This window comes from Pelmatolapia mariae, linkage group LG4, assembly GCF_036321145.2.
Source record: "Pelmatolapia mariae isolate MD_Pm_ZW linkage group LG4, Pm_UMD_F_2, whole genome shotgun sequence".
Taxonomy (NCBI): Eukaryota; Metazoa; Chordata; class Actinopteri; order Cichliformes; family Cichlidae; genus Pelmatolapia; species Pelmatolapia mariae.
In genome coordinates this window covers 33,540,186-33,565,009 of record NC_086230.1, presented here as the reverse complement: position 1 = coordinate 33,565,009, position 24,824 = coordinate 33,540,186, and the positions used below count along the sequence as shown (strand labels likewise).

General features: G+C 40.8%; 2 protein-coding genes across 3 annotated transcripts; one reads left to right on the top strand and one right to left on the bottom strand.

Annotated features, from left to right (window-relative positions):
• The first annotated feature begins 2,065 nt into the window (after positions 1-2,065).
• On the top strand, positions 2,066-15,342 carry LOC134626803 (uncharacterized). Its single transcript, XM_065470706.1, has 6 exons — positions 2,066-2,512; positions 7,694-7,697; positions 9,291-9,732; positions 10,940-10,991; positions 13,529-13,575; positions 14,716-15,342. Exons 1-6 carry the CDS (start codon positions 2,066-2,068, stop codon positions 15,230-15,232), a joined length of 1,509 nt encoding a protein of 502 aa, XP_065326778.1. The 3' UTR covers positions 15,233-15,342.
• Positions 15,343-16,718: 1,376 nt separating this feature from the next.
• Positions 16,719-24,356, bottom strand: dnal1 (dynein, axonemal, light chain 1). Of its 2 annotated transcripts, none has more exons than XM_063470882.1 (8): positions 24,305-24,356; positions 23,833-23,871; positions 23,170-23,279; positions 22,927-22,982; positions 22,786-22,841; positions 22,017-22,143; positions 17,960-18,100; positions 16,719-17,880 (listed from the first exon to the last, which is right to left on the bottom strand). In XM_063470882.1, the coding sequence occupies exons 1-8, from the start codon at positions 24,305-24,307 to the stop codon at positions 17,831-17,833; spliced, it is 582 nt and encodes a 193-aa protein (XP_063326952.1). In that variant the 5' UTR covers positions 24,308-24,356; the 3' UTR covers positions 16,719-17,830. The 2 variants fall into 2 exon arrangements, with proteins under 2 accessions (XP_063326952.1, XP_063326953.1); XM_063470883.1 differs by lacking the exon at positions 24,305-24,356 and adding an exon at positions 24,037-24,084.
• Positions 24,357-24,824: the final 468 nt, after the last annotated feature.

The window sequence follows — 24,824 nt, the reverse complement described above, 5'->3', positions numbered from 1 at the left end:
CTTAATTTGTCATGGAATAATGATGGAGCAGGCCTAACCTGGCAGTGAAACTGCTCCTCCATCACTATCTGTTTTGGGCCTCTAAAAAAGGGGGACTGTGTATAAAGATATCTGTCATTCCTAAGCAGTTAATACGATACTTCTGTTAACCTCCTTGAATTAAAGCTGAAGGCGTGCACTTTAATTTTAATCAGATCTTGATTTTTAAAAATGTTGACTGGATTTAAAATCCATTGTGGTTGTGTACAGAGGTTAAATTACAAATGTGTGCCATTTTCCAAAAGTCCAGGGCCTAACAGTATGTAAGCCATATTCCCATAAGATGTTTTATGTGATGAGAAATGTAAGAGAGAACACAGCAGAGCAATGGAAACTTTAATACTGGTAGGAATGTAGTTGGACAGGTGATGCCTGTTTGCACATTTCCTTCTGATATTTCTGACTGCCTGTAATTTGTCTTACAGACCTATAGGAAAATATACATTTTAAAAAGGCAAATTTGTGCTAATCATAAATCTTTCGTGGAGGAAAAGAAAGTTCTCGAAAGCCCATTTTGTCTGATAGACCCTGGGTGGTGTGCAGTTGGTTCTCAGGACTGAAACCTATGATAACTCCTGCACAGACCTCACCCAATAAATAACATCATCTACAATATAAATTGAAGGACGTAACAATGTGCAGAATGTGAAACAGCTGATAGAAGGATGTCTATTTATGGTACTTCCTCCTGAAGGCTGAAATTGTTATTTAAATGAAGCAGACTGAGACACAGACTGCACTTTCAGATGAACCTGGAGAGAGGTACGTGAACTCAGCTTTTCTTTTTTCTTCAAAGTCTAGATTTTCACAGATAGTTCTGTGGACATAAAGTGCCAATTAAAGTCCAGTTAGCTGCTTATTGACTAATCAGCTTTGTGACTCTTTCTGATGAATTGTTTATTTCTAGAGTTTCAGTCGTGATTTAGAGATGATCAGAGCACAGAAACAACATTAGTGAAGGGTACTAATGACCCCCTTAAAGCCTCTGACAGTGCACTCTCTGGACCTGTCCTGCTAGGCAGCGTTCAATACCAGTGACCATAATATTTTTCTGCAAACAGTCGAGTACTTGGTATTAGTACTTTGTACTGTGGGTGTTGGTACTGAAGAAAATGCAATGCACCTGTTTGAATAATTTCTAATAGGTTCTAGTAGATTCTAGTAATTTTTCATGTAAATATTCTCGTCTGTCTTCTTCACCCACAAAACTTAGTCACAGAGTTGCACATGGTTCTTGGGTTGGGACCAGTACTTTTTATTTTATACATACTTTCCGTAGGTGCTGCTTATTACAGTAATACATACGACATACCCAGGCCTGTCTTAAAGACATAAAGGCCTAGATGACCACTAGTTTTCTGCTTCTAAATTCTGATTTAACTGTTATTGTACTTCCTGCGAATAACCCTCAGAAACCTGGTGTCTAAGCAGATACTGACTGGATGGTATTACCTTGGCCTCCAGTGAGGCTCCACTTAGAGGTCTCATTTATATCTGCATTAAGATACCAATACTTCTAGCCATAAATAGAAGTATTGGTATCTATCCAACTGTGTTAAATAATATATAGAATATATTCATCTTATGATATTTTAAAATTGGGGGGACAGCTGTTGTATTTATTGAGATTTGCATTTTATTATTATTATATATTTTTATCATTATTTTCTGTTGGCTTTATGTTGAAATCATAAAGCCAAACTCCAGCTGACATTAATCAAGTGTTTTTGTCTTTTTAAGATTCATGTTTTCCATTTTTTTTCTTACTATATTATTGTATATGTGGGTTTTTATTCCATATGTTTGGACTGGAAATGATTTAAGATTAACTTTACTTAAAAATGAATTTAAAGTAAATTCAAATTGCTTTTCTGGACACACCTTTAAATTACTTGACATATAATAATAATAATAAGCCTTTTTGAACGGTAACCCTTACCCTGTTTTTGTCTTAATTTGATGATGTCCTCATCATAACAACCCTTCTTCCTGCAGGGACACTGACACCAATATCAGAATCTAAAAAATGAGCATTGAGTGGGCTGAAGATGACGGTCTTCCTTCTGGGGTAGTTCGAGTGGACTGTGAAGGACCAAAAGATGGTAAAACCTATGTCATGTACCATGGCACAAAAAGGGCAAATGTTTCATTGATCCGGGCTTCAGGTTTTCGTCAGTCTTCAGGCGGGATGCTGGGTCGGGGCGTGTACCTCAGCAGAGACCTCCAGAAAGCAAGTGGGTATCCTATCGGTCACCCTGAGCGTGACAGGGTTGTTATTAAGGTTCAGGTCAACGTGGGAAAAGTAAAGGCCATCGATCGTCAGAATCACCCACTTCAGAAGACCTGGCATGAAGAAGGATACGACACTGCCTGGGTGCCACCTAACTGTGGGATGGTGTCAAGTGGCCGGGAAGAGAACTGTGTCTGGGATCCCAAGCGAATCACAATCCTTGAGACCATTGAACCAAAACCTGTCAGGGATACTCGAGCTGGTTCAAGACCGATCTCGATGAGAGAATTAACTTACTCACTCCCAGACCTCCCAGAGCATAATCACTACTCATATGATGATGATGATGATTATGATGCATGGTGTGCATGGATGCACACCATGCACTACAGGTAAATTCTGTAAGCAGTTATTGTTGTATTTTCCATATTTGGAAGTGTTTTATGTATTGTGATGTAAAAAAAAAGAGTTTTGTATGTGTCATTGTAGGGCAGCAGGATTTCAGGCCATGGGGTGGAGCGCACCAATGCCAGACAGCAATTCTGATAGTGAAGGCGGTCGTGGCCGTGGTGGTGCTGGTCGTGGTGGTGCTAGTCGTGGTGGTGCTACCCGTGGTGGTGCTACCCGTGGTGGTGCTGCCCGTGGTGGTGCTGCCCGTGCTGGTGCTGCCCGTGGTGGTGCTGCCCGTGGTGGTGCTACCCGTGGTGGTGCTGCCCGTGGTGGTGCTGGTCGTGGTGGTGCTGCCCGTGGTGGTGCTGCCCGTGCTGGTGCTGCCCGTGGTGGTGCTGCCCGTGGTGGTACTGGCCGTGGTCGTGCTAGTCATAAAGACTGACCTTGGTTCATGTAGCCTTTGAACGACACTTATTACGTTTGTGTGTTTCTTTCTTTTGGGGTAAAATACAGGCTTGTGTGTCTTTTTTATTTAGTTTTTAATAAAACCTTTATTCTATTGTCAACTTTGCCTCGCTGTCTCCTTTTTCAAACTGGATATTGTTATCTTGGTAACATCAGTTCAATATTTATAGTTCAATATTTATTATTATTAAAGCATTTTTAAACCTTTTAGATCAGTGAAGCAGGAGTTGGTGGCAGTGGGAAGGAAAAACTTCTAACTGGAAGAGACTTTTCATACTTTATTCAAAAAGGTAAACGTTCATATATTCATTAACAGTAAAGTGCTTAAATGCACTGAATCCTCCCATGTGATTGGCTGATTAGACAGTTTTGCTAACAAGCAGATGAACAGTTGTACATGATGAATTGTGGGTGAGTGTATATTTACTTTGCTGTGAGACCAGCTTACAATAAATTTCTATCTGGTCAGACACTGTATAACTTGGTAACACAAAATGTTTATAAAAATGCATAAAATTAAAACAGTCGGAGACATGAGCACCACAGAGATGACAAAACTAAAAAATATAATGATCTTAAAAAATGTAAAATCATAAAAAAGAAACAAAGATGTACAAACATCCAAGCAAAACAACACAAAGAGGGAAAAATTGCCTATAAAGTTTTTTTTAATAGCAAAGAGGACATAAAATAGCCCCCAAAAAACAAAAGGGGGTTTGTAGGGGATCTTGGTCTTTTTAGGAGGCATGGGTTTGCTTTTTTATCTTAAAAAAAATACTCAGAGACATTTGAAAGTGTAAATACAAAGTTAGCAGTAACCTTAAAGTTACAGTGATCACATTTATGGGAAATATGTTATTCCGGTAAACTGGTTTATGTTGTGTAAATGTAAGACAGCCTGCAGCAGAAAATGCAAACGTTTGCAAATACAGCAGGAATCTGGCAGGATAGGCGGTGCCTGCTACAAGTGTCCTTTTTGAGTCTTTTGATTCTGAATGAGAGCAGAAAATTGTCATCTACAGTACATAAAACCTGGAGTCATAGTGAAGATCTGAAAACATGTGACCATAAAATAAATTCATAACATAATTTAAATGAGTAGATTCATGTGAGTGACTAACAAGTTCATCCATGTGGCAGTGATTACTGTAGAGCCACAGCGCCCCCTGGACATGACAGCAGACATTACTCAGTGTGCTTAATTCACACACACACACACACACACATGTCTGGTTTGCTATCCTCGTGGGGACATCCCATTGACATAATGCTTTCCCTAGCCCCTTACCCTAACCCTAACCATTAAAAATGAATGCCTAACCCTAACCCTTACCCTAAACCTAACCATAACCTAATTGTAACCCTGACAGTAAAACCGCATTTTGAGTGTGAAAATTGCTTTCAACCCCGAGGGGACCTGGATTTTGGTCCCCACGGTGCAGAAAGTCCCCACCAGGATAGTAAAAGTCAGATTTTGGTCCCCACCAGGATAGTACGAACCCGTACACACATACACACACACACACACACACACACACACACACACACACACACACACACACACACACACACGCAAAATAAAATGTAAAAAAAACCAAGCAGTCACAAATATGCACAAAAATGACTTTAAATTAATCCAAAAGAATTTTTTTTTAATGAAGGAAAATATAAAGAATTTACACTAAAGTTCATAAAAAATTGACAAACTGATGACTGGACCCTAAGAGTTAGTTTGGAGGTTTCTTCATATACAGGAGAGCGGGGATGTGAAATAGCACCAAAGTGGAAAAGTCAAGCACAGAAACTGAGAAGTAGATGGAAGATTACTGTGAATTTAATCAAAGATACGATCAGAGTCTGAAAAGTCCAGAATAGTCAGATTGAGCTAGCTGAGCAGGAAACTGTGGCCTGGGCCAAAGCGAGCGTGCAGGTAAGAAGATATATTCACTTTGTTTTACCCAGACTCACCGAAGGTTTGGACTCTGGTTGAGTCTGTCTGCTGCAGCTCAGTCACATCTCCACTTTATGTGGGTCATGTATGTGCAGCAGTACTAAGAAACCTTTACCTTTTCTTATATCTTTCTCTTATCATTCCAGCAGCAGAAGGTTCCAGAGGTTTAGAAAAAGTCAGTTAATGCTTCAGTTGCAAAAACTACAAACCCCACATCACTAAATGATTTCAGGTCTGCTGCTTTAACGTCTCTAGTGATGAACAGCTCATCAGGGAGGAGATTCTGCAGCAGGTGGAACAGCTTATTGATCCACTGATATTTGCATACAGGCCTTGTATATACTCTACTGGTTTATCACAGCGATGCTGTCTCTCTCCTCTGCTATATATTCTGTAATAGAATGACTGTCAAAGTACACATGATAACAGACATTTCATTAAATATGCACATGACACAGTCATTGTAAGTCATGGGCCTGTGGATGAGTTTGCTTCTTGGCGTCATTTTAAAAGATCAACACCCTGAAAACTAAAGACATGGTCACTGACTGCAGGAGGTCATGCTCCATCCTGCACTAACAATAGTAAATGGTGCCAGCAGCCACTGAACTGGTGGACAGTTAGAAGTATTTGGAGGGTAGTTTTTGATGTTCTGCCCTTGGACTGAACAGACTCAGGCTCTTAGAATGAAAAGTCAAATTTTCAGCTGCTTCCCTCAGGTCGTCGGTGTGAAGAGCCTGCAGTGAAGAGCCTGAGACAAAGTGTCTTTTATACCTGCTGTTGTTGCCAACACTGTCGCACACAGCACTTCCTTCAAGAGTCAAGCTTCAAAGATTCAAAGTGTTTATTGTCATGTGTCCAAAGAATAAAAAAGGCATTTCTCTGTGCAATGAAATTGTTTCTTTGCTGTCCACCCACAGATGCCAATTAATATATGCAATAGAAATAGAACAGCTAAATACAAATAGTACAAATAAATAAATGACGACAGAAAGGGAGAAAAAAATATTCAAGTGTCAAACAGAGATGTGTGCAAAAGAGCCGTAGCTTAATATGCTGCCTTAATATGCAGGATGGCCTGATGTGCAAAACATTATTATTACTGTTCAAAAATAGGTCAGCTGTTCAGAGTCTGATGGCAGTGGGGAAGAAGGAGTTGTTGAGTCGGGATGTTTGGATTTCACACTTCTGAACCTCTGTCTCGAGGGCAGAAGTGTGAACAGTCCATGTTGGGGGTGTGTGGGGTCTTTGAGGATGGAGGCAGTTCTCCTCTGGACTCTGCGATGGTAGATGCTCTGCAGAGAGGGCAGCGGGGTCCTGATGATCTTCTCCACAGTTGTTATCACTCTCTGCAGGCGTTTGCGGTCCATAGCAGCAGTGCTGCCGTACCATGCAGTGATGCAGCTGGTCAGTGTGCTCTGCACAGTGCAGCTGTAGAAGCTGCTGAGGATCTTGGCCGACATACCAAATTTCCTCAGCCTCCTCAGGAAATACAGCCGCTGCTGAGCCTTCTTGACCAGCTGTGTGGCGTTCAGTGTCCAGGTGAGGTCCTCAGTGATGTCGAGGCCCAGGTACCTAAAGCTGCTCACCCTCTCCACTTCAAGGCCCCGGATAAACAGTGGCTGGTGAGACCTCTTCTTCCTCATGTCCACTATCATCTCCTTTGTTTTATCAGTGTTGAGGGTGAGGATGTTGTCCTCACACCATGACACCAGACCGGCCACCTCTCTCCTGTAAGCGGCTTCGTCCCCTCCAGTGATGCAACCGATCGCTGCAGTGTCGTCCGCGAACTTCAAAATGATGTTGTCTTTGTTGGAGGTGACACAGTCGTGGGTGTACAGGGTGTAGAGGATGGGACTTTCTTGTAGCTCTTGATAAAATTTGGGCTGTTCTATCTGTTTGTTTGTTTTTTCAAATGTCTGTGTTGTTTGATGAGTGGACATGCTGCAAATCAATTTCCCATTGGGGACAATAAATTTATCACTGACCATTGTTATCAGTTCTACACGCTGACCCAGGGTTTCCCAGTCCACCTATGAAGCACAATCATAAAAGTGTACACATCATATGACCGATCACACGCCTGGTCTGCCAACAACAGGACAAAGTTATCATTTAAAAAATGATTTTTGTAAAAAACAAAAAACAAAAACAAAAAAACGGGCAGTATAAAGGTAAATCTGTGTGCCCTCTTGGGGAAAAGTAAAAATAGGAAACTTTCAGCTGAGTCTGCCACTCTTAACCGACACCATCCAGTCTGACTGAAAGTGAAAGACAAAGAAATCTGCAACAGAAAAATGAAAGTTAAACATGGATTTACAACAGGTTCAACGACATGACAGGTAGCTTATTGTTAAGCAACAAAACAAACACACAGGTGAGTTATTTATTCCCTTCCACCCTCTGTTTGTTCTAAATCTTTTATGGAGATACAATGGTAAATACCAAAAGCCTTATTCTGGCTGAAAACACCTGATCTGTGTGTTGCTGGGTGGCAGGAGTGAAACCTAATTCACACACTGACCACACCTAGTACATATTGTCTGTAACCTAAAGCAAAGGACTAACAACAGCACATGAAACAAAACTGAAAGAAGGACGTCAACTATTAAAAGAAGCAGAGTGAGACACAGACTCCATTCTTGGATCAACCTGCAGAGAGGTATGTGGACTCAGCAAACACACTTATCTACTTTCTTCCTAATAATCTGAATGTTTACAGTGAACGTTGTCAGTACTGTGTGTATGAGGACATATTTAGACTCAGCTGTGAACTTCCTGACTGATAAAAGCAGATTTATGTCAGTTTAATCAGGACTAAACGATCCAGTGAGAAGCTGCAGAAAAATGTAACTTAGCAAACCTGAGCTAGTTTTAAATTGTACTTAATGGCAAACTTTTCAGTGAGTTCAGTGTTCGAAAACTGTCATTTGAAACTTTATGATTGTCCCCAGTCTTTTACACCTATTATATTTACATTTTTACCATAAAAACATTACAATATTGTGGTATCAGCTGCTCAACTTTAAGGTCACACTGCTTTAAATTCCAACTCCTGCAAAAATGTATTTATTTGTATTTTTACTTTGGGTTAATCAAAGTAATTTGGTTCTTAGCAGGTTCGAAAATGATTTAAATATAGCCTCAGACGAACAGAAAATTAAGTGAAACTGCCAACACACTCTATGATTCAGCTTGTTGAGGGGTCAGAGGTGAGACTGTCATTTATTCTGCACTTGATAAGATTCAACCACAGATTTTAAACCACAGCCTTTAATGCACAGGCTTTTCGATCGGTGTGACTCGAGTAAAAATCTTTCTGGATGACTTCCTAACTAACAGGACCCAGAGAGTCCGAGTAAACAGTGTTCTGTCTGAGCAGGTCGTGACATCGACTGGTTCAGCAGAAGGATGTGTTCTGTCCCCTGCTGTTGGTGATTCTGTACACAAACCTGTGTCGGAGCACATTTGACTTGTATAACCATTTGAAAGTATGCAAATAACACGGTTATTGTTGGTCTTTTGCACGGCAGCAAAACCAGCCATGGATTTGTTGTTGAGCACTGATCACTGATCTCCAGCTCAACATATTGAAAACCAAAGACATAAATGTTGCTTGTTTTTAGAGAGAAGAGGCTTCCTCCTCTTTTTCTAATTATACTGTCATGAACTTTAACCTTTAACATGCTAACTGAGGCCTGTAGGGTCACCTGGGGTAAATTTGTGGGGACGTTCACTGAGGTTTGTGGCGTTGTGTCAACACACACCTGAATGCTCTACACCAAGTAACTGCCAAAACATCTGCATTTATAGATGTGCTCACACTGATGATCAGTTAATCAGTGTATCTGAGAAGCAGAGCCTGGCTGCTACTTACCCTTCTAATTCCTATGGAAGCAGTAATAATCTGAGAAGGACCAGATCATTTTTATTATCATTATTATTATTTTATTTTTATCTTGAAAACTTGAAAGGGTGGCGTTTATTTTTACTGTGTCTGTAAATGACAGGGATTTGACACAACTTTGAATCATTTGACATATATTAATAGGCCCCTTTTAATGTAAGAAATTCTTCATTTTATAGCTAATCTTATCAATTTTGTCTTATTGGCACTGATGTCAGTAACATTTTTTTTCTACAGGGACACTGACACCAACATCTGGATCTGAAAAATGAGCTTCCAGTGGGCTGAAGATGACTTTTTGCCTCCAGGCGTGGTTCGGATGGACCGTGAAGGACCAAGAGATGGTAGAACCTACGTCATGTACCATGGCACCACCAGTGCGAGTGCTCAATCTATCCTGGCTTCAGGTTTTCGCCAGTCTTCGGCTGGGATGCTCGGTCGCGGTGTGTACCTCAGTAGAGACCTGGAGAAAGCGAGTCGCTATCCCATCGATTGCCTTGAGTGTGACAGGGTTGTCATTAAGGTTAAGGTCAACGTGGGAAAGGTGAAGGCCATCGATCGTCAGAACCACCCACTTCAGAAGACCTGGCATGACCACGGTTACGACACCGCCTGGGTGCCCCCCGGCTGTGGGATGGTGAAGAGCGGCCTGGAGGAGAATTGTGTCTGGGACCCGAAGCGAATCTCAATCATTGGCACCATCAAACCAAAACCTGTCCAGGATGCTGGAGGCAGCGCATGGGGTTACAAGTAAACTCAGAGAAGGTTCTGATTATTTTGTACGTTCAAATATATTTTTATATATTTGGATAAGAAATCATAAATTGACATATTTTTGTAACCATGTCGGTGTAACCTGAAAAATAAACGTGTTATAAAAAGTACTTACTATGTGGGTGTGTTCAGTGCAATATTCATATGTAAATCATTCATTATTCCATATTATTATGCATACAAAACACAGAAAACACATCAGATGTCTGAACAGAGACATTTTACTGTTTAATAAAAAAAATAATAGCTCATTTTGAATTTGATGGCAGCAACACATCTAAAAACAACTGGGATGGAGGAAACAAAGGCCTGGAAAAATAAATGGTGCTAAAGAGAAACAACAAGAGCCACAGTTTGCAACTGACCAGCAACATGACTGATATAAAAAGCTGAGAGTTGCAGTGGATCTAAGGAGCAGATTTGCTGGGTCATTAAAAAAATGTGGCCACTAGGGGGCATCTGTTAGAATGAAACTCCTTTAGTGAAATTAAGCGAAAATAAAACCTCTGCTCTTGTTTCTAAGTAGTATTGTGTGTTTCTGTAACAAGGAATAAATGATATAATAAACAGAATGTAATCTGCTGTATAAACAGGCAATGTGACATGTATTCAGACATGAACTTATCTTTCTACTTCTAACATAATGCAGAGAAATAAATGCTTAAATTAAACACAATCTAAACCAACAATGAGGCCACCATACTATATATTCTAAAATATAGCCCTTGCTTTCACCATGCTCCAACAATAAAATCACAAAGTATTATCCATGTCAGATGAACTTGTTCAAACATCAGTAATTACAATGTAACAAACCGTCTGATGATCCCATTATAATAAACCAGAAGTTTATTAAAAGTACAGGATTTCTTTACTTAACTTCTACAGATACCCGTGTTAAAAATACCCCAATCAAAGTTGAAGTACTGATTCAACTTCTTTACTCAAGTAAAAAAGTACCATCTCTGAAGTGTACTCAAAGTAAAAAAGTAAAAGTAGCTCCCTGAAGAACATTTCTACTGTAAAAAGGTACCTAAGTCCTGTGTTATTTAATAGAATATAAAACAATATTAGTATATAAGTTGGAACAACTGAATTCAACAAGATGTCAGCAGATGTTTCACAGCTGTCTTGGCTGATGTCCATTTCCTACTCTGACACCTTGCTTTATACTGTGTATTAGGGGTGCAACGATACACAAAATTCACGGTTCGGTTCGATACTTTGGTGTCACGGTTCGATATTTTTTCGATACAAAAAAATGTTCATGCTTTTTTAATTTGTCATTTATTAAAATTATAAATATATATTTTAACTCAAAAGTACAGTTTTTAAATTTAATGTTGCTGAAACAACAAAGTAATAAAAAAATAAATATCTGATCGAGAAATCACTCATCTTTGGAAAAAGAGAGTTTACAGAGAAATGGCTCTTTCCAAAATAAAAGCTATACTATACGCTTCTTCTGGGGTATATTCTCAGCAGCATATTAAACATATCAGGTCCCCATAAGGAGAATCATGTGCTAACGGCTGTCTAAATGACTCGGGCAAAGTTTGTAGCATGCGTGCTTGTTGTTTTTGTCTGCTTCCACTTGTCTTCGCACTAGGATGATGTCGGAGTAAATGTGCAGTCATAGTCATTGTGTTCCCACTAGTGCTGTCAGTGTTAATCTGAAATGACGTTAACGCCACAACACGGCAAATCTCCGTTAACGAGCTACCGCGGATCGCCCCGTGCGTGGGGCTGGACGGCGTCAACACGTTAACGAGCTAACTGCGCTAATGCAGTAGTTCCCACCAATGTAATTGAGCATTGCGGCACATCCGACATACTGTTTTACTTTTGTCCATGATGCGCTTACCTTCAGGGTCATACTTCACATGAAGACCAAAATAGTTCCAAAGGCCAGATCTGAATGAGGGTGGGGGAGGTTCAGTTTGCCATGTTGCAACGAGCTAAGCTTCTGTCTTGCTAGCTTGCGCTGCGCTCAGTGGATCTGTGCTCGACAGTGCAGCCTAGGCGGATAAGTCAAACGCAGATCCACTGAGCTCTCAACACAGACATAAAATAAATTAAAAATTTTGTATTGTTCGATACATATGCGTACCGAACCGAAAGCACTGTATCGAACGGTTCAATATCGATACGAGTATTGTTGCACCCCTACTGTGTATATATACAGTGTGCAGTTGGTATAAAGTTGGAATTCAGTGAATTAATCATCATCAGCTTAAATGAAAATTCTTCTGCGCTACACTTGAAGTAACCTAAATCTGACCATGAGCACCAGAGCTACTGTGCACCAGCACAACAGTGTTTTACTTTGAATTCTCAACATTAAAGCCAACTAACCTGTTTTTTCTGCACAAAACTATGCAGCATTTTCATGCAACATTTGAAAAACACAAACTTATTATAGCTTAGTTTGTTTTCCAGGACAAAATGAAAATACAGAATTAATCAAAACACATCATATACAAATCCAATGTGATTAAACTGATGATATTACACGTAATACTCGTGCCTGAAGAAGTGGTCAGGAAACTAGGTTAACCAGCGGGTGGACTTTTATAACAGACCGGTGCTGAGGAAGGCGACCTCTGCCATGTTAAGTTCAGACCATCCTCTCTTTAGAGATTTTCAGCTGCTTCCTTGAGGTCATCAGTGTGAATGAAGTGAAGACACATAGAGTGTCTTTCATACTTGCTGCTATTGTCATGCTTAATAACACTAAACCATAACTGTTGTTGCCAACACTGTCACACACGGCACTTTCTTGTAGCTCTTGATCTCTCGGCCCAGGGTCTCCTCCATGCCTGCTTCGTGTCCCCCAGAGATTGGGCGGGGGGTCATAAAGCGACACCAGTTAGACTCAAAATAACCAAAGATGTACAAAAAGAAACGCAAAGGCACAAAATCTTAATAAACATGCAAAGATGTAAAAATATCCACACTAAAAAACAGAGAGGGAAAAAAATGACTGTCAGGAAATACACAATGGTATCAAACAGGCAAAAATATGACACAAACACAAAATGTGCTCATAGTCTGTGTTAGGTCGCCTTTTACATGTCTGTGCACACAAAATAATTAAAAAATATAGTTTTAAAAAGATGCACAGTGACCACAAAAGGGTTGTAAAGCAACACAACGATGAACAAATTAACTGCAGGAAGATATAAAGAGGCACTCTGGAGAGCCATAAAACAACACAAAGAGATCGATGTTGATGTCTCTGCAAACAAACTGTTGTCACTCTACAGAAGGACATCAATGTGATGATGTTGATCCTTAGAGTCACAGTGATAACATTTATGGGAAATATGTCAGCTGTATCCCTGTAAGCTGGTTTATGTTGTGCAAACGTAAGACAGTCTGCAGCAGGACAATGGAAACTTTTGCAAATACAGCAGGAAAATGAGTGGACTGGAATCTCCTGTAACACGTTTCCTTTTGAGTCTTTTGATAACCTGCTGTAGAGCTCATCTGCATCTGAGCAAGAGTATAAAATTATAAATATCAAAGAGACTAATTTAAACCTTAAATGTTTCATGGTGATAAACTGGAAAGTACCAAAATTCCTGTTCTGCCAAAAAGTCCCTGATCTGTGTGCTGCTGGATGGCAGGAGTGAAACCTAACTCACACTAAGTACCCCATTACATACTGCCTATAACCTAAAGTGAAGGACTTAACAGCACGTGAAACGAAACTGAAAGAGGATGTCTATTTATGGTATTTCCTCCTGACGGCTGAAAAAGTCGTTAAAAGAAGCAGAGTGAGACACAGACTCCATTTTTGGGTCAGCCTGCAGAGAGGTACGTGGACTCAGCAAACACACTTTTCTTATTATTTCCTTAAAAAGTCTGAATGTTTGCAGTAAACGTTATCAGTACTGTGTGTATGAGGACATATTTACACTCAGCTGTGAACTTCCTGACTGATAAAAGCAGATTTATGTCAGTTTTATCAGGACTAAATGATGAACTTTTCAACTGTGTGAAGGTCCACCGAGAAGCTGCAGGAAATTGTGATTCAGAAAACCTGAGCTAGTTTTGAACTGTATTATTGCAAAACAACTTTTCAGTGAGGTGATGATTCCTGAAATAAACGTGAACATTAAACAGAACATCGTCACCAGGTTTTCACAGCTACATGGACAGCGAGCCAATTCAAACTTATTCTATTACATGTTTATTTTTCTTTGAATATTCATTTTTCCATTAATAACAGTCAAATTAAGTCAGTAAGAGCTGCTGACCTCTAAAGCCAGACACTCATCTTTGGCAAAACCTAAGAAACTCCTGGGAAAGTTTATCTTTTGTTTGTTTTTATTTTATCCTGTCCTGCCTGCCAGCTTTTGCAGTCAGAATTATAATCTGAACACACTGTTGGTTTTGCTGTTCAAAGAAAAGGAAGAAATTAAAAAGGGGGAAGAGGGGAGAAAATAAGACAAAATATAATAAAAAGGACAGAGCACAAATAGAAATGCACAATGTATTGCCAACTGCTGCACTTGTAAGAAAAAACACCTGAAACCCAAAAGCATGAAAATGCACAGATACATAAATCAACAATATTCTTGTGTGTGTGGGAGAGAGCGGTATGAGCCAGAAACAGGAGCCCAGGCACCCAAGAACTACCCAGCACCCGGCAGAGCACTCCCTGCCCACTTGTTGATAATGAAATGATAATCCCCAATTTGAGAGATAACAAAAAACTTATTCAATTCATTCTCATATTCTCATATCGTCAGATCTGATGCAACACAACGAAACACAACACCAGCCTGGACTGTAAAGGATTTAGGATTAACCACAGTTATTTTATAATGAGTTATAAATACTGTAAAAGGAATTTAAATCACCTGATTTCTTATAATTACTCCCCATTTAATATAACTAACTCTCTATTTTATAGTTCAGACTTGTTCTTAATGCTGTGATCATTTCCTGCAGAGACAATCACACCAACATCAGAATCAGAAAAATGAACTTCCAGTGGGCTGAAGATGACTTCCTGCCTCCAGGGGTAATACGAGTGGATCGTGAAGGACCAAGAGATGGTAAAACCTACGTCATGTACCATGGCACCGACAGTGCGAGTGCAAAAAGCATCCTGATGACAGGTTTTCGCCAGTCTTTGAAGGGGATGCTCGGTCCAGGGGTCTACCTCAGCAGAGACCTGGAGAAAGCAAGCCGTTATCCCATTGATCACCCTGAGTATGACAGAGTTGTCATTAAAGTTATTGTCAACGTGGGAAGGGTGATCATCATCAACCATCAGGACCACCCACTTCAGAAGACCTGGCATTACCATAACTACGACACCGCCTGGGTGCCGCCCGGCTGTGGGATGGTGAAGAGCGGCCTGGAGGAGAATTGTGTCTGGGATCCGAAGCGAATCACAATCATCGGCACCATCAAACCAAAACCTGTCCAGGGCGCTGGAGGCAGCGCATGGGGCTATAGGTAAACTCCAGGAGCAGGTTCTGATTATTTTGTACGTTCAGATGTATTTTTATATATTTGGATAAAATAAATGACATGTTCTTCTGTAACCGTGTCACTGTAACCCGAAGAATAAACGTGTCATTAAAGTCAGTTGCTGTCTGTGTATGTTCAACACGATTTTTATATACAGTAGAACCAGTTATATATGAAGCCAGCTGAAACTAAATAAGTTGAGTTTAACTACAGGTATGTCTTAAAGACATGAAGGCCTGGGCGACCTGTAATTTTCTACTTTTAAATTAAGACGTCTTTAAAACATTTGGCTCTAAAAATCAGATACACGGTGTCAGCACAATGAATTATAGCTGATTTTCAGGCTGAGAAAGACACTTTCTCTTGTCTTAGTGGACATATATTAACTTTGTATGACACATTATCTTGCCAGACATTCTGCAGCTTCGTCCTTGAGCTACAGAAACAAATGAAACACTGTTTTTCACTGATACCATCCAAGCCAGTCTTACACTGTTGCTTTTCAAGGACGTCAGGTTACATCAGGGCACACCGTGCTCACACTTTAGTGTCTGTCATGAGTAACAATAATAATCTTGCAAAGACAAAGAAGCAGCTTTATGTAGCAGACAGGACTTCATCAGTGACTTCAAAGCTGAGCAGTGTTTGTGAGACTTCTGATGGGAGGCTGTTCATCCATCCTGCATGTGCGGCTGTTTAAATATCTGTAAACACGTCTGCTTTTTGAACATGGACCACACCTCACTCTGTTTAAATGCATCCCTGACTTCAGTTGCATGTGGACACTGGCAGCACCTGCAGTTTGATCTGTGGTAGATACGCTTTCACCTCATGCGACCTTGTTTATAAAGTGGGTGTAGCTGCCAGTGTTATTAACAGTTAGATGCCTTTTTGATGCCAGTTTTGCAGGCTGTGACTCACCCTGAAAGACACAGCTGCTCATAAGAGCGTGAAATGAAGAGGTAGTCAGCGATCAGCATCTGTGAGGTGGTTTCACAACCCAAAGTCTCTGTGCTGACTTCATGAATCCAGCTTTGGACTTCATAATTGTTGCATTATTTGCCTCAGTGCCTGCATGCTTTGTGAGTAATGCTCGAATACTACGAAATTAGTATTTCTATGTGTTTTTGCTTCTGTGACAGCCTCTCATGATTTGATTGGATTCATATAAAACACCTTCCACAGATGCACCGCAGCCTGAGCATTTCTGCATGTTGGAGCTGAAGTTGAAGTCCAAATGAGTTAAATCAGACATTAAACCTAAAGCTGTCAGTTTGCCAGTGAACGGTCTGTGTAACTTTGATCACGGTTGATGAGAAGAGGAGCTCGTGATGCAGTCAGAAACGATAAAACAGCACCACTAACAGGCTGATCGGTGATGCAGGGCACTGGGTATGTTCTGGGCGATGGTTTGTTGTCTGCTGTGAGTAAAGACATGTTACATCAACAATATTTATTAAATCATTCCAAGGACCATAATAATGTACAAACATGAAATAACTTAAAACACATGAGGTTACAGAGACAGTGGTGGATAAACGAGCAGGAAACACCTTCTTCTTCTTCAGATTTGTCTGGTGAAGCTTTGCAGCCTCTGCAGTGGACACACACCGAGCAGAGGAGGCTGATCTGAGGCAGCAGCAGAGCGTAAACAGAGATATTCCCTTTGTTTCCCATCAGAAGCTCAACTTCTGAGAGGTCAGCTGATATCAGTGCACAGCAGGACGCCACTATTGGCTGGATTATGATTGACACATTTGAGAGGTTGCTCACTCCAGAGCCAGTGGGCGGAGCCTCACCTGGCTCAGCCTTACACTCCCACATCGACATCCTCTGATGCACGATCAACCCTGTGAGTCGGTTTTAGACCTACGACCTCCACATTAGCGGGTTGTAGGGGTGGCAGTTTCAGAAGTGGTTAAGCTCAGGCACTAAAGGGGTCATTTACAGGTCACATACAGTAACCAATGAAAGGCAGGCGGCACGTTTGGAGACAGCCTCTGGTGGACATTAGAGGAACTACAGCTCCATTTTTCAGCCTCAGAGGCTGGAGTCCAGGGAGGTGGGAGGTAGGCTCTGTAGGGAGCAGCACTCGTTAAAAAGTGGCGTTAACTATTTAACCATTAGTGACTCTTCCAGTGTTTAGTCTTCTTCTATTATTACTCAAACAGCTGCTGACACCACTGCTGAGCAGTAGTTTTCCTTGTCTGATGTAGTGTCTACTTTATAAAGTTGGTTTTAGTCCAGTGTGATCTGAACGGAGGGAACACAGAGTTCAGTATTTACAGCCAGAAACACCTGGTGTGATGCTAACAGTCTGAGAACATGGAGAATTTGATGCTCTTGTACCATCACAGTTAACAACAATTAGCTTTAAAATCCTTCCCAGTCGGTCAGTAAAAGGCTGTAAACAGCTTTTAGGAAATTAGCTTTAAAAACTCTAAAACAAACATTCTTGTGCTTGTTGATCTACAACAAAGTCTGTGCTGTCATTAAAAAATGGTTCATATAAAGGAAAGCACCGTAACAAACCACAGAAAACTCAAAAAAAGAGGAAGACTCTGAGGGAACGCAGGGCTCACGCCTCTCAGCTCTCTCCTTCTCCTTCATCCACTTCCTGCTTGATGACCGGAGTTCCTGAATAATGCAGAAGAAGAGATCAGTTGCAGGTAGCAGCTCGGCACTATGATCCGTTCCTGCTCTGAAACACTCGTACCGTCCAGTTTCTTCAGATTAGGGAGTCTCTTCGTGGCCTCGTCCATCCACGTCCCCTCGGCCGAGTGTTTCTCCTCCAGAGGATTTCCGACAAACACGAGGTCAACGAGGCACGGCAGCTCCGCCAGCCTCACAAACTCTCCTGCAACACACACGAAACACAACATTCACCACAGCAACTTCACAAATCAACAAGTTAAAAAACAACGCTGGATTCAAGAAAAATAAAAACTTATTTCACCTAAAGAAAACGTTCACAGTAGAACAGACAGCAGGGGCACCGACGCTCTATAGATACGTTAGTAAATCTTAAAACATGGACTTGAGTAAATATCAGCCGGCTGTCCTCCATGTTGTTCTACAGCTGATAGCGCTCTGCTCGATTATAAATCCCACTTTAGAGGACCCATGACTGTCATCACCAGCTGCAGTCCAGCATGGAGGAGGAGGAGGAGGCTGTCTGACCGAGGGAGCGTCCAGAATCAGATCAGCCTGCCGGTGAACAAACAGGAAGGCCTGGAGCTCGATGGTTACCAAACACTGTGTTATTAATAATACGATAGTTTTAATGCAATTGCACAGCAATGTGCCATGCTCTGGGTGTTTCACAGAGGGAAAATGATAGAAGTTTTACTTTATGAGTAATGCTCGAATACTATAAAGGAGTATTTTGATTTGTTTTTGCTGCTGTGAAAGCCTCTGGATGCTATAAACACTATACAGCTTGTACGAAAGGCAGATTTCAGTCAGTGAACCTAATCAGCACCACCTTAAATATAAACTGATGTAACAATAATTCACCACAGTGCAAGACTGAGATCACCAAAATTAAAATCATTCCTGCCTGTGGCCATCTCCCCCATCTAATACACTGTGAACACTGCAATAGTTACATCCTTTTCCCACACGCTCTTTCTTACTCGGTAATGCTGCTATCAATTTTCGTGATATTTGTTTATAATCACATCTGCCAACCCTGGATATCTATTATTTGGGCAGGGCTCGCAAAATCGCTAGCCCGACGTCCCGGGGCTAGCGGTTTTTCCAGTCGGGCTACCAGAATCTATCCCTGCCCTGCCCGTCGGGCTATCATAGGAAGGAAAAATATATGTCAATGCTTTTGCATTCTTTCGGAAATGTAGCTGGGTAAATATGTCATTGGCATCGGTGAACCACTGCCAATATGTGACTAGGGCTGCTCAATCAATCGAATTTTAATCTAAATTACGATCTGGGCTTTCAACGATCATTAAAAATGACTGAGCCGATTATTAGCACCTCCCTCGTGCTTTACTCTCGCGCTGCTCCGTGTGGCAAATCGAGCGCACCTCTCTGCGTTTCGAACACAAGGCACAACAATTAAGAGGAGCTAACAGAGGGAAGCTTGGAAAGCTAAGCAGAAGTTATTTGGAGAGGAGAGTGACTGCTGTTGGCTGAAAAGAGAGGTAAAAAAAAAACCCTTCAGTGGTGTGGAAACATTATGGGTTCGCGGAGTCAGACGTGGATCAAGTAGACATAGCGTGTAAACTTTGGTGTCGTAGCTGCACCACAGAGCGACATGGCAAAGTTCACTAAACATAGATGTTTACATTTTATGTTTTATATTGCAAACATTTGCACTGTTATCAGTATTTGCACACTATTTTATACTATTTTTGACAATCTTTAAAGCCATTATTCAATACATTTTTATTGTTAAATAAATATCATCAAATAATCGAGATCTCAATTTCAGTGAAAATAATCGTGATTATCATTTTTGCCATAATCGAGCAGCCCTATATGTGACATATTGAAATCGCATTTGAATTTGCGCTTGTTTTTTGCTTTCACTTTGCAATCGCGCGAACTGTGTATAGAGAGCGACGGTACTGATTGGTGAGTGACGATAATTTGCGCACCAATTCCTCTGACATCGTCTTATCAATCGTTAGTTTACTATCAAACATGACAAGTGAAATCTCCCGCAGCAAGCTTAAACATGTGAGAGGTTGATCGCGCAGAGAATCGCTGAGCGTTATGTGAGTGCGTGTGTAAAGGCAGCAGGATATATATTTTAGTTCTGCTGAGCCAAATAAGACCGGTCAGGGTGAAGAAGTGACAGCCAAAGAAAAGCTTACCACAAAACGGAAAAGTTATGACAAATCAGACTATAAGGCAAAAAGAAAGTGCAGCTTTATGGTTTCATGGACAAAAGAATTTCTGTGGCTGGAATATGACAAGCTAAATAACCAGGGGTGCACATAAGTGGTCCGCAGGTGCGCATTCGCTGTCAAAATAAAATACGCGCACAAGATAAGAAGTTGCAACGCGTGTTTGCGTCCATAAGATTTTCTGGAGGAGGACAGACATTTGTTTAGAACTCTTAAAGATGTCGAAGAAGCTCCTTTAAGCAATTACTTTGGTGTTCCTCCACCTCCAAAGAAATGTCAGATGGAGTCCGAACCACAAAAGAAGCACGTATTCTAGGAAAAGTGGTTGCAGGAGGTGAGCTGGCTTTAAACAAATGATGAATGCACAGAGATTTGGTGCAGAATATGCCGTGAAAATCCCACTCTAGCGGACAAAAACAGTGCCTTTTATATGGACGCAAACGCGCGTTGCAACGTCTTATCTGGTGCGCGTCTTTTATTTTGACAGCGAATGCGCACATGCGGACCACTTATGTGCACCCGTGTAAATAACATAATGTTCTGCCGGGTGTGTTGTTGGTTTCCCTCGATTTCTGAGTCGACAAGTGCCTTTGTTACTGGGACCAGTAATTTTAAGAAAGGCCCCCATTAGAACCCATGAGAAACGCAAGAAATGGATTATTGCTCAGTCTGCAAATAACATACTAAAAATCAACCTGAAAAATCTGTTTAGAACAGCGTACTATGTTGCAAAGAGTGAACTACCACTGGCAAAATTTAGCAGTCTTTGCAAACTTCAAAAAGCAAATGGCCTAGATCTTGGTTCCACTTGCCTCTTACCTGTGATTTCAGTGGAAATTTCAAATTGAGGATCTGACACAGACTGATTCCTGTTGTACAGTTCTTACAAGTTCATAGAAATTTCTGTTCAATTACAACCAAGTATTTGAGTTGATGATTGTAATTTTTATACAATATTGTAATTTGTGTTTCAACAATTTTTTGATTAATGTTTTGTTTCCGTTACAATATTATACATTAAAGTATAATATTGTAACGGAAACAAAACAGGAAACAAAACATAAAAAAAATTGCTCCCTTTTTTATTCGGGCTACTTAAATTTATTTTGGGCTACCAAAAACTGAAGAGTCCCTGCCCGAAGGGCTACCAGGGATTTTGAAATTTTGCGAGCCCTGTTGGGGATTTGTATATATTGTGTTATTCCTTATATCTTAACATATTGTATTGTTAAATAGTCTAGCCTGTTTTTGTTAATGTTACTGTGCCTAAGCAACTGTAACCCACATAATTTCCCTAGGGATTAATAAAGTATGCTGATTCTGATTCCTGGAAACTTTATCACATCACTGCAAACTAACGAGTTCAGTCTGCACTAAACTGGCTGTATGTTCATCCAGAAAATCAGTAAAACTAGTTTGTTTTGCAAGAAATTTAATAAAAACACAATTCAGAGAAACATGTTTCTCATTTGATTTATAAACTAAACTAAAATGAATGAGGCCAATTATGTAAGATCTAGCAGTCCTTAGTGTAAAAATAGTCTCTTATCTGCCTCTCCTGTCCTCTTTCATCTTCCTCCATCTATCTCACACATTTACATTTTTTCTCTCCCTGGAAAACAAAGCAACTGTTCATTTAGCTCTCAGACAAACTGCAGACAAAGTGTTTGTGTGTGATTATTGTCGAGCTGTTTGAAAAGCTGCATTTGAAATCACCTGACACTTACATAAATATTACTCTATTCATGCTCGCTAGTCTTTTGTAGCTGGCTAAAGGTGCAGCAACAGCAACTTTACATCGGCACCATGAACCCGTCACAGCGATGAAGGAAAAAGGACCGCGGGATGTTTTTGTGTTCTTATTACTGAGCAAGCAACACCACACCTGCTCTAACCCCTGCTTACCCCAGTCTTTGACCAGGTTGTTGGACATGTAGAGGACTTTCAGGTTCTTCAGGCACTGGATTCCCTTCAGCTTCTCTATCTGGTTATAAGAGATCCACAACTCCTCCAGTGTGTCACCTACAGCCTCCTGCTCTCACACACACACACACACACACACACACACACACACACACACACACACACACACACACACACACACACACACACACACACACAGAATCAATGTAAAATAATTCACACAAAAATGGATCCAGATACATGAAACTAAAATTCAGCATACAACCAGTCCTGGAATTTAAAAAAAAAAACCCTTGGTTATTATTATTACTTTTAGTATTATTGTTATGATTATGAATGTAACAAAAGAATTTTCCAAATATGTGATGAAGAATCATCTCGTTATCTTATTATTCATGTGACCTCTTGCCAGGTTGTTGATGATGATGTTGGGTTAAGTGAAGCCAGATAACAGAAAGATATCCTGGATCTGTTGAACCTGTGTCGTAGGTTTCAGGTCAACATGCTGACGCTGTCATGTTAATAATGTTTGGATAAATGCAGAGTTTCTGGTGGCCATATTCTTTTTATGACACAGGTATGAAAAGATAAAGGAGAACATTTTGCATGGGTGCTCGTGTTTTGTCAAATCTAAAGTGCTTGGAAACTTTAGACCCGGTAACAATTCAGTTATCATGTGTCTTAACTTGTGGCCGTGCATTATTTGTCTCACCCACGTCCCCAGGACGCCTCAGTGTCCCGTGTGACTCACCAGCCCTGCGAGCGACTTGATGTTGTTCCTTCCTAAAGACAAAATCTTCAGGTTCTCTGGAAGGACCACACATCACATTACAACAATACGTTTCCATATGTGGTCAGAGTGTGTGTGGGTGTGTGTGTAGTCAGCACTCACTCAGGCCGTTGAGATTTGTTATCTTCTCGATGCAGTTTGTGGACAGAGACAGTTTCCTGTAAAGAAAGCAACACAACAACACGTGATGGATTTGAAGGATGAGTGTTTGGCCCAAACCTGCCACTGCTACTGTTTTTAAGGCTGTTTCTGGGTGTCCTCCTGTTCTGCTGACCCTCACAGTTTACCACGAATAAGTGAAGTACTTCTGACTTTATGAGACGGCGTCCCGTCTGCACGACTCACTCGCAGTTTGTTAGCGTGGAGAGCGATGCGTCCATCTTCTCTATAGGAGGAATCTGACCATACAGCTTGATGGCTTTTGCCTCGCTCCGATTCTCGCTTGACTTCTCCTCCTGCACACACACACAGTCACATACATGTACACACTGTGGCAGCCAATGTGTGAGTCTGGGTGGTGTCGTTCTTGGACATTAAAGTGTCTGAATCTGCAGAGCTGATTGTGGACTTCAAGATGAATCCTATGACTGTCTCTCCTGTGGTGGTAAACTATTTTGTGTAGCAGTATAAATATCTTGGCACGTGAATCAGTGATGACCTTCAGGTGGACAGAAAAGAATAATGCTCATAAAGACCTTTAAATCTTTGGACTATCTGCATTCTGAGCTCAGAATGTTGACATTATTTTTCAGAGCTCTGATTGGTCTGATAGGCAGTGATTTCATGCCTGATCTTGGACTAGAGCTGCTGGGAAGCAGGTTAAGGTCTGCAGCACTGGTAACCATGGTGATATAAGACTAAAGTTTTCTGAATAAATCTCAAAGTCTGTTTAATAGTGCAGCCCACTGCTTTCTCTCTGAAGGAAGTTATTTTTTCATGTGTTTTATGTGATTGATTGATTGGCTGACTGAGTGACTGAGTGAGTGTGTGTGTGTGTGTGTGTCTCACCCATTTGGCCAGCGCGTCTTTCACAGTCATTGGTTTTGCCTGGAAACATCAACATTTATACCAATCAGAAACATGTCTGCGTTAAAGTGTGATGATAACACAAACAAACACTCTGGTTTGGGCCAACATAACAATAAGAACCATCTTAATATCAATAATAATAATAGTTCACAATAGATTTTTAATGTTGGGCTTGATGCTGACTCTTCACACTCAGCCGAAGCAGAGATTAATCCAGCTTCTCCTTCAGGACTCTGCTGCTGTTATCCGGCTACTTAACGAGCTAAGGAGCTAATTAAAGTTAGCCCGTGTTAGCCGGCGGATGTGGCGCTGCTTCGTGTTTCCGGGCCGGTAAAGCGCTCAGACATGAAGTGACTCCGAGCTTCTATCAGTTTTTAGAGGTACCATCACTCAAACAGCAGCTCAAAAACAGCAAAAAGCTCCAAAACCAACCGAAAACACAAACACTCACCATGTTCGCGTCTGATGTCCGCTGCTGTTGCTATGGTACTGACGGGGACCGGCTGCGCATGCGCAATGTACTTGACCCGTATTAGAGGTAAAATTTAACTAGAAAGAAATAAAATTAATCTGCTACATGTCGTTGTTGACCTGATAAAAGCAAAGGATTGTTATTCAAGATTATACTATTCAAGACTGTAGTAGTAATAGTACTAATAGTGATAATATAAATCACTCTAGCATAAAAGGACAGTTCATTTGTTCCCATTTCTTTAGTTGAACTTATAAAAAAATGCCAAATATAACAGTTTTACAGGTATAGATAGTATTTTTGCTTCAAAAAGGTAAATCCCAAAGCCAAAAACGTGGGTTATCTCAGTTTGGTGTGCAGTGTGTTCTTAAAAAAATTGGGTAAGCTAGACAAGTAGAAGGAAAAAGATAAAGTGTCAGGCCTATAATAAACTATCTACAGCAGAAGAACAGCATATGAAAGTCATGCCCTTAAGAAACAGGGAAAAAAAATCCAGATC

What these genes read in the sequence shown, in the direction of transcription:
- dnal1 (XM_063470882.1), bottom strand. An exon ending in TCAAGTCGCTCGCAGGGCTG is followed by an intron (nt 22,144 to 22,785) that starts GTGAGTCACACG and finishes GTGTGAGAGCAG; the next exon opens with GAGGCTGTAGGTGACACACT. An exon ending in CAACCTGGTCAAAGACTGGG is followed by an intron (nt 18,101 to 22,016) that starts GTAAGCAGGGGT and finishes TGTGTGTTGCAG; the next exon opens with GAGAGTTTGTGAGGCTGGCG.
- LOC134626803 (XM_065470706.1), top strand. Translation starts at nt 2,066, where the DNA reads ATGAGCATTGAGTGGGCTGAAGATGACGGTCTTCCTTCTGGGGTAGTT. An exon ending in GGCAGCGCATGGGGTTACAA is followed by an intron (nt 9,733 to 10,939) that starts GTAAACTCAGAG and finishes ACTGTGTATTAG; the next exon opens with GGGTGCAACGATACACAAAA. An exon ending in TTCGATACTTTGGTGTCACG is followed by an intron (nt 10,992 to 13,528) that starts GTTCGATATTTT and finishes AGTCGTTAAAAG; the next exon opens with AAGCAGAGTGAGACACAGAC.